The following is a 13,767-nucleotide window of genomic DNA, read 5'->3' as shown; positions in this document are numbered from 1 at the left end:
GCACTTGTCACCACCTTAATCCATAGTGTCTTCACATGGATGTGATGTGTAGCTACAGGCAGGCATTGTTCTTAGTGAAAAGGCTCATTCCTTTTACATAATTAAGATTTTGGGGGAGCTACCTACCTAGCAGGAGTTGATAGAATATCTAGAAACTTGCAGAAAACCCTAAAAAAATACAGTTTGCTCTGCAGGGGAGTCTCAGGGTGGTGCAGGGAGGTGACCTCCGTGGATGAGGCACTGGCAGGAGCCCATGGGAGCAGAAAGTTGTGTCAGGGTGCAGATGGACACATGGTCACTGTGCCTGGGGATGCTGCTGGGCACAGCAGGGGTGTGGGCAGGCCCTGGCTCTGCCTCCTCTCCTGGCTCACTGTGGCATCCTCCGGATGTGAGAGGGATCTGAGGGATGGAACTGAGCTTTTAGCATGTAGATTGAGCTGAAACTCTGATGTCTGCCTGACTGTGGATTCATGCTCTGTATGCATCCTGGTCTTTAAAGGGAAAGCTGATGAAAGAGGCAGGAACACAGGCTCAGTGGGGAAGAAGCTTTTAGAGGAGAAAAATTGTTTGGAAAATAGCAAAGAGAGAGGAGGGGAAAGAATTCTGCTGGGAAAGGAGCATTACTGCATTACTTCCTTGGAGGTCTGGGAAATACATTATGCAGAGCTCCAAACAATGTTTGCCAGCAGCAAGTCAGCTTAGATGTGTCCATGGGGGGTTCCTTGTGGTTTTTTTCTATTCTTTTTTCCCTTTAATAGCCAAAATCTCTCTTTCCTGGGGCCCAGGGTGATCTGTGACCCTGTGTTTGTGTTAGGACCTCGTTTGTCCCTGTGCTAATGACGTGCTCAGGGCTGTGTGTGTTGTTGGTGTGTGGGGACAGGATCCACCTGGCACAGTCCAGCTCCATCCCTGGGAGAGGGGATGACCAGGGCAGGGTTCAGCTGGGTCAGCAGTGCTGGCTGCTCTGGGGCAGCCCTGAGCTGCTGTTTTCAGGTCAGCTGGAGCTGAGTGGGTCTCTCTGGGGCTGAATCTTCCTCCCTCAGCACTGGAACCAGGCAGAGATGCCCCCGTGGGATGGGGACACTGTCTGGTGGCTGCTGAGGGGCAGGATCAGTCCCTTCCCCTCTGCACTCCTGAGCCTGGCTCTGCAGGGGTCTCTGAGCCCTTTGCAGGGCCCAGGGAGACCATGGTGGGGTTTGGCTTGGCTGTGTTGGCACTGGGTGCTCTCTTGGCCCTGGGACCTCCAGGTTTCCTTTTCAAGGCAACACCTGCTCAACTGTGCAGCATGTCCCCATCACCTTCAGAGCCACCTGGAGGTGTCCCAAGGAGGTTTTTCTCCTGGTTTGGGACCCCCAGCAGTTAAAACACCTTCAGGGAGGACTGAGGAGCAGGGGGGGATGATGGCCAGGTGCCTTCATGGCTGTCTGCAGGCTTGGATGTGGAGCTGGCAGCAGGAGGGATTTCCTGAGGCACTGATCACTGGGGTTATGCAATCCCTGCAGCTTTCCTCTGCTGAGACTTTGGTTGTAGAGATTTTCTGACATTCTCGCCCTCTGGAACAAGCAGCATCTCTTCTGTGCTCTGTGAGCCCCTGGAGAATGTCCAGAGCTTTTTTTAATCCCAGCTGATGAATGTGAGAGGCACTCCCAGCTTGTGCATAACCACAGATTTAGGGGTTGCTTAAAATAAACCCTTTCTTACAACCTTTTTGTGTGACGTTTTGAAAGAAATCTAGAGGCCAATATGAATCACAGATTGTTGTGTGACATTGGTGGAGAACTTAAAGGCTCCCTAAATCAAAAGCCTGTGCAAGCATATGATAAACCTTCAGCATCAAGTTTTCCAGATAAAGTACCTATATCACTTTGCACATGAATATTTTGCATAAAGATTAATTTGAATTTTATTGCTTTTGTACCACCAGTGTAACAGGTGCTTCCAAATACTCTGGGAGCAAATGATGAAGCAGATACTAAATGGGGTATGCAGAAATACTCCCAGTAAGTTGTCCCAAGCAACTGGTGCTCAACACAGAGGGGAGTGTGAGCAGGGATGGTCACCTGTGGCCATCTCCACCTCGTGCTGTCCCTGGATGGTTGGTGACAGCTTGGATAGAGCTGGAGCAGGTTTTGGATAGAGCTGGAGCAGGTTTTGATTTGTCCAGCATCGCCCTGCTCTCATCCCAGCTCCTGCAAGGACACCAGCAGCTCTGGGCAAGTTCCTGCAGTCCTCCGTGGCCCTGCAGAGATGAAAGCCCTCAGCCACTTCATGGGGCTTTGTGAGGGTTCACAGGCGATAGCGGCAGCTTTGAAAGGGAAATGTTTAAAGTGTTTTCAAGCCCTCTCTGCTCTGTTGTGCTTTTAAGAAAATGTCTTTACTCCGCCTATCTGAAAGGAAGTGATTCCCTCTCTGTCTGCTCTTTGAATGCCTCTCCCTGCCAGGGGATTGCAGCAGCAAATCCCCTTTTTCCTGCTGTTTTCCAAGAGTGCAAATCCCCTTTTTCCTGCTGTTTTCAAGTCCCTTTTTCCCTGCTGTTTTCCAGGCTCCGGCCGTTGGACATCGAGTTCATGAAGCGCCTGAGCAAAGTGGTCAACATCGTTCCGGTGATCGCCAAGGCCGACACGCTAACGCTGGAGGAGAGGGACTACTTCAAACAACGGGTAAGGGGCTGCTGCCCCTTCCCCGGGCTCCCATCTGTGCTAGCCCATCCCCTGCCCCCCTCGTGGCTCTCCTGGCAGGGCTGTGCAGGCAGGGCCTGGCCGAGAGCCCAGCGCATTCCTCCGGCTGCAGCTCGGAGCGATCCCGCGCGGCCGCAGGGTAGGCCTGCTCTCCAAGCACTTCCTTGTGTTTCTCTTGGATCTTTGTCAGTGCAGGATAAGTTTGGAGCTGCAGGCCTGCTTCTCCTTCCTCCTTTGTTGTTGTTGTTGTTATTTTCAGGCTGGTTTCTGTTATTTTGGGAGGTTGGTGCACGTAGGGGCTGGAAAAGCCTCCCTCTGCAGCGTCGTGCACTGATACAGGAACCAGTCAAAAACGTGTGGGTTTGCTGAGCTCAGCTGGGTGAGGTTTAAGAGGGAAACAAGGTATGAAATTCCCGTGGTTGGGAGCTGAGGAGGGGCTGTCTGAATCCACAGCAAGGCGTGGGCTGTGCTCTGAGAGGTGGAGGTGGGTGGGGGTTTGGGAAGGGACTGTAAATCCGTTTGTGTGGGTGGTGGATGTGGCTGCAGGCGTGAGGGCCTCAGCATTCCCTGCAGAAGTAAAAACCACCAAGCCCCTTGATCCATGAGTGTGACCTGGGAGAAGTAAAGGGAAACAGAGTCTTGCCAAAAGGGTAGTTTCAGGGGCCACTCCTTTGGTTATGGACAGCTCAGCCAGGGGTGGTTCCATGACCCTTTGCAGGAGAGGGTGAACTGCTCCTTCCCACACCAGTGTGGGAGCCTCTCCTTCCCAGTTCTTACTGAGCAGTTCTTAATTAGGCACTGAAATACCCAGTCTGGTTTTGGGGGCTAATCCAAACTCTCCACGCAATTTCCTTGGCTGGAGGCTGGTAGGGAATGGAGCTGAGGGGTGACCCAGGCTGGGGTCTCTTGACTTGTCAGGCACTTTGCACAGAGCTCTGCAAGGAGCTGGTGAGGGGACACGGAGGGGTGAGCCCATGGTGCCACATCTGCCCTCTGTGGTGGCTCCTGCAGGCTGCTGGCTCCATTCAGAGGTTACCAGTGCACACATCCCTGTGGCTGCAGGTGACTGGCTGGCCCTGGCACTGCAAAGTCAGTCTGGGACCTCAAATGTCACCTGGAAACCCTTGGCTGCTGATACCATGGGGACAGTGCCTGCCTCTGCTGCTCTGCACTGGCTCAGCTCACCCTGTCTCTGATTGCTTCCTGATCATAACCAGACCTCCCAAATCCTTTCAGATGGAGGGAGAACACGTAGCCACATGGTGTGTGTGCTCCCAGCAGATGAGAGGACAGGAAATCAGGCCAGCTGGGCACAGGCTGGGACCTTTTCCACTCATTCATTCCAGTGTGCCTGCCCTGTCTGCATCTGAGGTGTAGCTGGTTCAGGGAGATGACAGGTTCTGGGTTTGGATGGGGTGGGTAGGAGATGTGAAGCCCCAGCCTGGCTGCAGGTTGGTGCCAGTGCTGTGCTGAGGCAGTGGAATGTGCTCCCTGGAGTTGGCTTTGTTGGGTTGTTCCCCTAAACTCAGTGTGGAGTTTGCTGGGGGGTGGGAGCCAGCTGGGGACATCCCCTGGGTGAATCCACTGCTCTGCCAGCCTGCACTGTAGGACTGGTGTGGAGCTGTTGCCATAGGAAGTGCTGGGAGCTGCTGCCAGCCTGGGTTGGGGTTTGCAGCACTGTAGGAGAAGGTTGATCCTTCAAGCTCCCCCTGAGCTGAGTCTCCACCCAGGAATCAGATCCCAGCATCTCTTGGCCTTGCACACAGGCAAAGCCCTTACAGTCTGCCCTTCCAAGCTGTGTCCTTGTCCCTCCAGATCACGTTCCTTTTCCAAGGAGTGTAAACAAACGCCAGAGAGCAGCTTTTCACCTTTGTGTTACAAGCCTTGCAGCTGTGTTCCCCTTTGCTTGGGTACCTTGGGTTGTCTTGTTTGTCTTTCTCAATCCCTAAACAACACCCAGCTCATGTGACTTCATCCCACTCTCTGTCTGAGCTGTGTCTTGGCCCCAGATTCTTGCAGAGAACTGGTGGGCATCACTCAGAGACCCTTTAGGGAGCAGCTGCCGTGGTGGGAGTGCAGCTCCTGTGCCTGCCTGTCCTTCACCTGTGCCTCTGCTCTTCCCTCCTAGATAATGGCTGATCTGCTGGCCAACGGGATCGACGTGTACCCCCAGAAGGAGTTTGATGAGGACTCTGAAGATCGCCTGGTGAACGAGAAATTCCGGGTGAGTGCAGGAGCAGTGCCTGGGACAGACCCTGCAGCTCCAGGGCTGCCCACGGCCTGGGGGTTCCCTTCCAAAGGCCTCTGTTTTCTTCCCAAAGCTGCTGTGCCCTGTCTGTGGGTCTGGGATCCTGCCAGAGCTCAGAGCAGGGCTGGGAAAGGTGGGGAAGGTGTCCTGTCCATGCTCCTTCTCCATCTCCACCCCTGCCAGGTGCCCTCAGCAGAGGGTCCATGGCCCCTTCCCCTGCCCCAGGCTCAGGGAACAGAGGTGCCTGCCCATCTCTGGCCAGGGCAGCAGCCTTCCCAGCACTGGGATGGAATTCCACCTGTAGGCTGCCTGCAGCTGGCAGTTCCACGCTGCAGGAATCAGCCAGCAATTTTTTAGCACATTAGAGTGAATTGGACTAATGTGAGGAAGAAAAACATCTTTTAGGGACTCTGAAGTTCAAAGACACCAACTTGGATCAGGAAATGAGTTGGCCACAGGTTGCCAGATGCTGGGGGCAATTCCCAGGGAAGCTTTGGGATACCTTTGCTCCAGCTGTACCTGGTGCCTGCCAGTGAGGGACTGGACCAGGCTGGCTTTGGGCTGGTTTTAGGCTGGGCACACGTGCAGGAGATGCTGGTACCCAGTCCTGGGCTGCCTGTGGGCCCTGGCAGGCAGCACTGCTCAGGAACATCGGGGGCAAACCAGCTCATCCCATGAAACCCCCCTGAAAACAGGAGGATGTAGGACTCTGCTGGCTGGTTTGGTTTCCTGACCAGTTCTCAGAAGAAATCACAGCCTTGTTTTTCTCTTTCCACAGGAAATGATCCCATTTGCAGTGGTGGGCAGTGACCAGGAGTACCAGGTGAATGGAAGAAGAATCCTTGGGAGGAAGACCAAGTGGGGCACCATTGAAGGTACCTGAGCCCATCTCCCTGCCCTGGCAGAAGGCAAAAATAAAGTCCAAAACCAGCAGTAGAAGTTGAGGTGGATGTGATGCTTCCCTGCCCCTCCAAAAAAAAAGATAATTTTCCTCATGTTTGAGGACTGGAAACACCTTGGCCATTGCTCCTGTGCTGGCTTCCTGGGCCTTTGTGTGTCCTGGGGGGCTGCTGAGTGCTGGGGGGACATTTCTGGGGGTCTTGTGGCCTGGCTTGTGCTTCTTGCACAGTTAATTTCCTGATGGCAGGATTTGAGAGCACACCAGTGACATCCCCATGTCTGAAGCCCCTGTTAGAACCTTCCCCTGGCATCTGTACCCCCCAGCATGCCTTTGGTTGGTGCCCTTGTGGGATCTCTTCCATCTCCCAGCTGCATCTCCCTTTTTTCTCCCCCATTTTACAATCATGGTTTAAAGGCTGGATGAAAGCTCCTGGCTCCAGCACATCTACACATTTCCCTGTTGATGGTTTCTGGCAGCCAGCTGGCTCATCTCCAGTGCCACCCCTCTCATCTTCCTCCCCTTCACTTCACAGGTTCCTCTCATTTACGAGTCTTTTTAATAGGAATCCTGTGTTGAGGGATGGCTTAACAAAGCTGCCAGGAAAATCAGTGTATTTTGGAGCTCTGCTGCCCTCTCGTGCTGTATCCCTGAACATTCTGAGTTCAGTGGGATTCATTAAACCCTCACCTTCTACTTGTGAAGGCATCTGCCTTGAGCACAGGAGACTCCCAGGACACAGCCATAGCCACAGGCAGCCTTTGCACAGCAGTCTTGTTTGTGTTTTGCCATTCCTGCATGATGTTTAGTCAATGAACTTAGAGATCTTCTCTAACACAAAGGATTCTGCTATTCTATGTACAGGATTTTTGGGATAAAAAAAAATTAAAAATGTGTTCTTCCTCTAAATTGAGTAAAACTAGGGGTAAAATAGCAGCTGTCAGACTGATGGTGGTTGGTTTTTCCCTATTGCAAACACTCCTCCTCCTGCCAGCAGAGGCCTTGGCAGCAGGAGTTCCTGTCCTTGCACAGCCCTGGCAGCCCTCCCCAGCCTGCCTGGGATTCTGCAGGATGCTTGTGGCTGAGCTACAGATGAAACTTCAGTGGAGCCACACCTGGTGCTCACTGCAAAGCTCACCATGGCCCTTCCCCTGTCTTGTTTGGGGTGCTGGGGGCTGTGCTGGGGGTGCTGCTGGGAGCTGCTCCTTGGTGGGACCCTGGGAAGGGCTGTGGGTGCTCAGTCAGACCTCACCAGAGCTGAGCTGGGGCAGGGACCTGGTGCCAGCTTCACAGCAGCAAGGAGGACTCCTGAGTCCTGCACAGAGCCCACGTGAGCCCCCACACTCTGGGGAAGCCCCCAGGTGCTGCTTGCCCCAGCTGGTGGCCAAGGGGGCTCACTGATGCTTTGTCTCTCTTGCCAGTGGAGAACACAACACACTGTGAGTTCGCCTACCTGCGGGACCTCCTCATCAGGTCAGTGCCCTGTCCCCAGAGCCTTTGGTCACCAGGGGGCATCCAGGGGAAGGGGACAGCCCAGCACAGCTTGAAGCAGCTGCTGCTTTGCTCTGCTGCTCCATCCCTCCACCCATTCACCCCTCCATGCCTGCCTCCCCTCCCGGCCTGCTGCCACTCTGCAGCCCCTGTGCAAGGGGTGGCCCCATCCTTGGGGCTGGGTTCAGGGGGGAGAGGGGCAGTGGGGGCATCAGGACACACTCCAGGATTGCTGGCAGAGTGGCTCCAGCTCACCTGCATGCAGCTTTTGGCCTTCTGGTCCCTCAGCAGTGCCAGATCTCACCCCAGTTCAAAGACATCACCCTTCACTGGGGTTTTGTTGTGGGGCTGGGTGAGGGCTGGTCCCTCTTGAAAGAAGTGTCCCTGCTGTGGGGGGAGAGGGAGGCTGAGCCCCCTGGGCTTGCTAGAGAGGGGACATTGGGCTCCTCCCCAGTTTGGCTGCAGGGTAAACTCTGCACACATGATCTGCTGCTGGCAGAGTCATGTGGGGATACAAAAGCTCACCCCAGGTCTAGCAGGGTGGGGATCTCCCTGAGGGGGTGTTCTGCAGCCACAGCTCCTGTGTCCCCAGGCACAAGTGAAGGCTTCAGCTCCTGCTGTCCAACAATGATGCCAATGATTGCCTTTGCTTCCCTCCTGTGCCCTAAAGGGGCATTAACCAGCAGGGCAGGAGGGGACATTGGGACTGGGGGGTGTTTGGGGTATTTGGGGTGATGAGGATCGGGGCGCAGAGTCTGGCCTGGTGTGATTTCTCCATCTCCCTTCCCTGCAGGACACACATGCAGAACATCAAGGATATTACCAGCAACATCCACTTTGAAGCCTACAGGGTGAAGAGGCTGAACGAGGGCCAGAGCTCTCTGTCCAACGGCGTGGCTGACAAAGAGCTGGTGGCCAACGAAATGTAACCGTCCCTCGCCGCAGCCAGGACCTCGCTCGCTCACGCTCGCTATTTCTCCCCTCTTCCCCCTTTATTTTTATATAAATCCTCTGCCACTGTCCCTCTTGCCCTGCTCCCTGACCCCCTGCCATGTTAACTGACCAAATAACCAGACGTGGGGCGGGGTGGCCACTCTCCCCCTGCTTTGTGCCATGAGTTTTGTGCTCAGCCCCCAGAGCGGCGTCCCTGGCCCGGGATTGTCCCTCTGTGGAGGCTGGGCTCTCGCTTGCCCCACAGCCAAACCCAGGGGAGCAGATCTGTGGGGCCAGCAGGGTTGGGGTGCCCTGGGAGCCCCTGCAGCCCCTCCATGCAGGGGCTCCTCTCCGTCCATTGAAGGCGAGGGCTCCTCCAGGTGGTTGTAGCCTTCAGAAGCGAGGTACGGTGGGATGAGGAGAGCAAGCCAGTGCCATCCTTGTCTCCTGCAGCCCTCTGGGACCTGCCAGCCCCCAAACCAGCCCCTGTACCCTGTCTTCATGCAATAAACTGGGAGTGTTTAGGTGTCACCTCGCCTGTCACCGACCCCTGGCCAGGCAGAGCGACCTGCTTTGGGAGAAGTGCCTTTTCAGACTGTGACCTTGCAATAGTGTGGGAGAGGGGAGGGAGCTCTGCCTTGTCTGTCTGCAGCCTGCAGAAGGCTGTGAACCTCTACAGAGACTCTCCTTCCCTCTCCCTCGGGCCAGAGCTGTGGCTGATGTCCTGGGAACACTTGTGTATTTATTTGTCACTCAGCTGGGTGGGTCTTTGTCCTCTGAAGGCTCCGAGTGTGTTTGTCCTGAGGGGGCTGAGCGTGGAACTTTGTCTCTGCAAAGCAGTGGTGGGAGGCAGAGGGTTGTCCTGTCTGACCCTTGTGATTCTTGGCCTTTTCCCTACATCAGAGGAGGCTCTTGGGTGTCTGTAAATTCCTTTTCATTTCCTGGGTCCCCTGTGTGTCCAGGGAAGATGCTCCTGTTTTGCTGGTCCTTGTGCAGGGTGTCTGTGCATGTGCTGACCAAGCCCTGCAGCTGTGGGGGGGGCTGGGGGGTGTTTGAGGGTGCTGCTCCCCCTGCTCTGCCCCCAGACCCTTCTCTTTCTGCGTGTCTCCAATAAACCAGACCCTGCAAGCATTAGGTAGCACTGTGACACAGGAGCAGGGGTTCCTGGAGCAAAGCCCTGCAGTCCTGCCCCTCTCCCCAGCTCCCCTTGCCTTTCTGCTGTCCACCAGTCTCCCAATCCTCTCTAAGGGAACAAAACTTCCTGCAAATCACCCAATTTTGGGGGCACACACTGAAGTGGCAGCGTGCCCCATCCTCTAGCACTGGAAGGCACCTGCAGAGCCCACGGGGGCAGAGCCTGGCTCAGCACAGGAGGAGGGAGGAGGTTGCTCTCCCCTTGCTGGGGATGCCCAGGTTTTCAGGGGCTCCCCACACGTCCCCCCCAGCAGCCAAAGGGGTGTGGGCAGGGGGGTGCATTGTGAGAATCCCTTCTGCCCTTCACTCACATCCCCCCTCCACAACAGCCCCACGGAGCTGTTGGGGAACAGCAGCTCTCTACTTGCTGACTTGCTATATTTTAGCAAAAACGAAAACAAAAAATGTATTAACTGAAAAAAAATATATATATTTCAAGTGTTAAAAAAAGACTGAAAGGGGAGAAGAACCTCTTGTGTGAGGCACTTCTGCAAATGCCATCTTGAACTTATTTTTCCCTCTAGTTGGTATCTCAAGCTGGGCCAAGCAAGACACGCCGCTTTCTCCTTTGTAACCTTTTTTTTTTCTTTTTTCTTTTTTCTTTTTTTTTTTTGTTTTGTTTTGGTTTTGTTTTTTTTTTTTTAAGGAGAAAAAAAAGAAAATAATACAATAAAAAAACCCTTCATCCAGATCTATTAAAATGGCCTTTTGGGGGTTATAAGCATTATGAAAATTTAGTCCATTTTTGTATAAATAATAGTGTTTAATATGTATTTCCCAAAATAAATGTTTCGAATGCAAATAGAAGGAGGCTTATTTGGAAATGTCTGTTGCCAGCTTTGGTGTAGTCATTGCTGCATGGATCCTGTAGGGCTGGGGGTGATGGGGGAATCCAGCCCCAGAACTGCCCTGTTTAGGGTGAAAGAGAATTCCTGACCTCCTTGCCTCATCCCATCCCAGATACCTGCCCCAGGTACTCTATAAATGCTGGAGCTGATCCTGCTGAGCACCTTTGGGATGGAGCCCCAGTGCCAAACCCATCCCCATCAATACCCTCTGATTTCTGAGCTGCACAGCAATTCTGTGCTTGCCTCACCCCAAATCCCCTCACCCCCACAGCTCACAAAGGATTCCAGGGTGAGAAGCACCAAAATCAAGGTGATCTCACTGCTGTAACCACAGCAAGACCCAGAACAAAGGCTCCTAGGGATGGATGGAGCAGGGAAAATCAACGTGTGGTTGTAGTAACTACAAACACAGGCCACGGGTGTTGCTCCTGGAGGAACCTACAGCAGTTTTCCCCGTGTTGTGGTTTTTCTTGTGCTGGGATTTGGGGTTTTTTTTTGCAGTTTTCCTGATTGTTGGTGTCTGAGTACATGAGGGTGATGGGACAGAGGATGCTCCGGGGCTCTCCAGGGAAGTGCTGGAATCTGAGTGTGCCCATGGAGGGACAGAGGATGCTCCAGGGCTCTTCAGGGAAGTGCTGGAATCTGAGTGTGCCCATGGAGGGACAGAGGATGCTCCAGGGAAGTGCTGGAATCTGAGTGTGCCCATGGAGGGACAGAGGATGCTCCAGGGCTCTCCAGGCAGATGCTGTCCTGGTGACACATTGAGAAATGGTTTGTGGATGGAGAGAAGGGAAAGCAGGCAAAATTCCCCAGCTCAGCAGTGAGGGCAGCTTTTGTTTAGGCCAGAGGAGGAGCTCAAGGGGTCAGAGGTCCCTTCATGGGAACGGTGCAGGGAATGGCTTCCAGATGTTGGGAAGCTCCAGAGAGGTGGGGTTGGCGAAGGGAGAGCAGCAACACCAGATGCTCTGATGGAACAGGGGCTTGTGTGAAAAATCCCAGCTGGGGGAAGGGCTGGCCATTGCAAAATTCCCCCTCTCTCCCCAGAGCCTCCCAGGAGTGACCTGGGAAGGGCTGGATGGGGAGGTTTGGGCAGAGGAGGGAGCTGCTCCCCCTGCCCACCCCCTCCAAGGGAAATGTGCCTCAGGATGCCTCGGCTGGCAGCAGGGACCTTGCACTAATGGCTTATTGAGTGCCCTCACCTTAACAAATGAGGGAAATGAAGATGAGTGAGAGTTTAATTACCGAGCTGAGCAGCTCTCCACAGCAAGGATGGGCCCTGCTTGCCTTGCCTGGCTCTGGGAGGGAGAGGGGTCCCCCCAGCACAAGGGTCTGGGGGTGCCTGGCAGCCCTGGAGGAGGGGGTGCTGGGCCAGGGAGGGCTGGAGATGGGTCAGGTTCCAAAGAGCATCTCCATCCAAAGAGCAGGACTATAAATAATAAGAATAAAAGGGAGTATAAATAATTAAAGCAGCACATAGCGAGTAGTTCCCGAAACGTCTGCCTGATTTAAAAACTAATTACTTGGAGGGTAATCACCACCAGAAGTGCACATATTTACCCACAATGCTGCTCTTCCCTCCTCTTCCTTTCGCTCCCTTCTCCTGATTGCTTTCCCAGGCACTGGCACAGACTTATCACTCACCCACAGTGCACAATAAATGGGCTTGTGCTCCTCCATCTCCCTGATTAATACCAGCAGTGCAGACCTGCTCGGGGAGGAATAAATCCTCTCTGGGTAGGAGGCCAGGTGCTGGCAGGAGGGGAAGCTGAGCTCTGTGCTACCTGCAGAGCCCAGGGGAGATGGGAGCCCCAAAGGGTGAAGCTGTGCTGCCCAAAACCAGGGCACAGCGGGCACCAGGAGCCCCGGGGGGACGTGGCATCCCCTGCTCGGTGTGGGATCTGCTCTGCTGGGCCATCACTCACCCTCTGGGGTGTGCATCAAACCCTGAATTCCCCGATGTGGGAGCTGTCCTCTGGGAAACCTCTGCCTTTGATGTGCTTGCTGGGCTGCAAGAGCAGGCAGAGCTGCAGAGCTGCAGCTTTAATCACAGGGAAGCTGCTGCACTGCAGCTGAAGGCTTGGGGGGGTTTGATCATCCTCCCTGTGCCTCCAGCAGAAAGGATTTGTCCCTCCAGCTCCTCCCTCACACAAGGTGCTGGTGCCAACCCTCCTGTTCCCTCTCACAAACCCTTTTTTCCAAACCCAATTTTGTAACTCTCTCACGCAGTTTAGTTTGTATTTATTTGCCTGAGCTTCTCTCTGGACCTTCACAAATTAATAAATAATTCTCACCATCAGCCTGATTTAGGAGCAGCATTGCACAGCGCTGCTTCATTTAGGAAAACAGAATAATTTACTCCTAACTTATGGGATTCAGGAGACTTCCACCCGCAGCCCATGATATTTTCTCATTAACATTACCCAGCTAAGCTAAAAACTGCAATTTCATAAGTCATACTTCCTTCAAAGGCACATTACCAGCTTTCCAGGGACTCCAGAAGTTTACTGGAGCTTAAAGACATACCTCATAGCATGCAGAAATGTGCCAAAATCCCCCTTCTGATTACTACTGAAACCATCTTTCCTGCAAGTTCCCCTGCCCCAAACTCTTCCCATCAGGAGGATGTTTGAGTGATGCTGGGCAAAAGAACAGCACTGAATTACTCTTTAACAAGAAGATAAAATGAAAATATTTAACTTGAAAACAAAATAAAAGTCCTTTATCCTCTACTCTAACACATATCTGTAAATGAGATAAGCCAAAATATTCTTTTTTTGGTTGGTTTTTTTTTAGTTCTGGGTGTTGCCCACAGTGAAAATATGGGATGGAGGACTGGGATACAGAGAGATGGATGATTCTGTGAGAGCTCCTTGTCACAAAGGGCCACCAGGACCCAGGGCTGAGCAATTCTTTCCATCTGTGCACTTTGGTGGTTGCTTTGGTTTGGGTTTTTTTTCCTAAGTCACAGCTGAAAGCTCTTGCTGGCAAAGTTTACAGACCCTGTTCTTTCAAAAGTAAGAACTGTCACCTTTGAACAAAGCCCTGAAAAGCTTTGCAGAGGACAAGGATGGGGAGGCAGCAGGAGCCTGGAGCCCCTGGGTACCCCCAGCCACCCCTCGCTGCACCAGCCCTGTGGGCACCAGGGGACAGCCCCCCCCTTGCCACCAGCCTCAGAAAAAAAAAAAGCCAAGATTAAAATCATATTCCTAAAGCAAAATTACACATTGGAGACTCCAGGGCCCTCCCGGGAGGATCAGGGCACTCCTCTATAAATATCTGCCTCGGTGTGTTTAATTTGCAGATGGAATTAAGCCTGGGAAGAAAGGGAAGGATGCCTTTTCATGTGTGGGCTGGCCAGCTTTGCCTTGAATATCAAAGTGAGGCACGTTACAAAGCAGCAGCTCCACGGGATTATCTGAGAAACCTTGTAGGTCCCAGGTGGCAGAGATTTTGGGATCAAAAGGTGTGGGACTTATG

General features: G+C 53.4%; 1 protein-coding gene across 7 annotated transcripts in view; it reads left to right on the top strand.

The window, feature by feature from the left end:
• Window positions 1–10,266, top strand: part of SEPTIN9 (septin 9) — a 129,442-nt gene extending 119,176 nt beyond the window's left edge. For all 7 annotated transcript variants that reach the window (XM_064395343.1, XM_064395345.1, XM_064395344.1 and 4 more), the window contains 5 exons: window positions 2,543–2,660; window positions 4,807–4,902; window positions 5,705–5,801; window positions 7,246–7,297; window positions 8,109–10,266. In XM_064395343.1, coding sequence (XP_064251413.1) covers window positions 2,543–2,660; window positions 4,807–4,902; window positions 5,705–5,801; window positions 7,246–7,297; window positions 8,109–8,244 — 499 coding nt within the window. In that variant the 3' untranslated portion in view covers window positions 8,245–10,266. The remainder of the gene's footprint in view (window positions 1–2,542; window positions 2,661–4,806; window positions 4,903–5,704; window positions 5,802–7,245; window positions 7,298–8,108) is intronic.
• The last annotated feature ends 3,501 nt before the right edge of the window (window positions 10,267–13,767 follow it).

This window comes from Passer domesticus, chromosome 20 (assembly GCF_036417665.1).
Source record: "Passer domesticus isolate bPasDom1 chromosome 20, bPasDom1.hap1, whole genome shotgun sequence".
Taxonomy (NCBI): domain Eukaryota; kingdom Metazoa; phylum Chordata; class Aves; order Passeriformes; family Passeridae; genus Passer; species Passer domesticus.
Note: the sequence above shows the minus strand (reverse complement) of the source record. Positions and strands in the feature narration are given on the sequence as shown.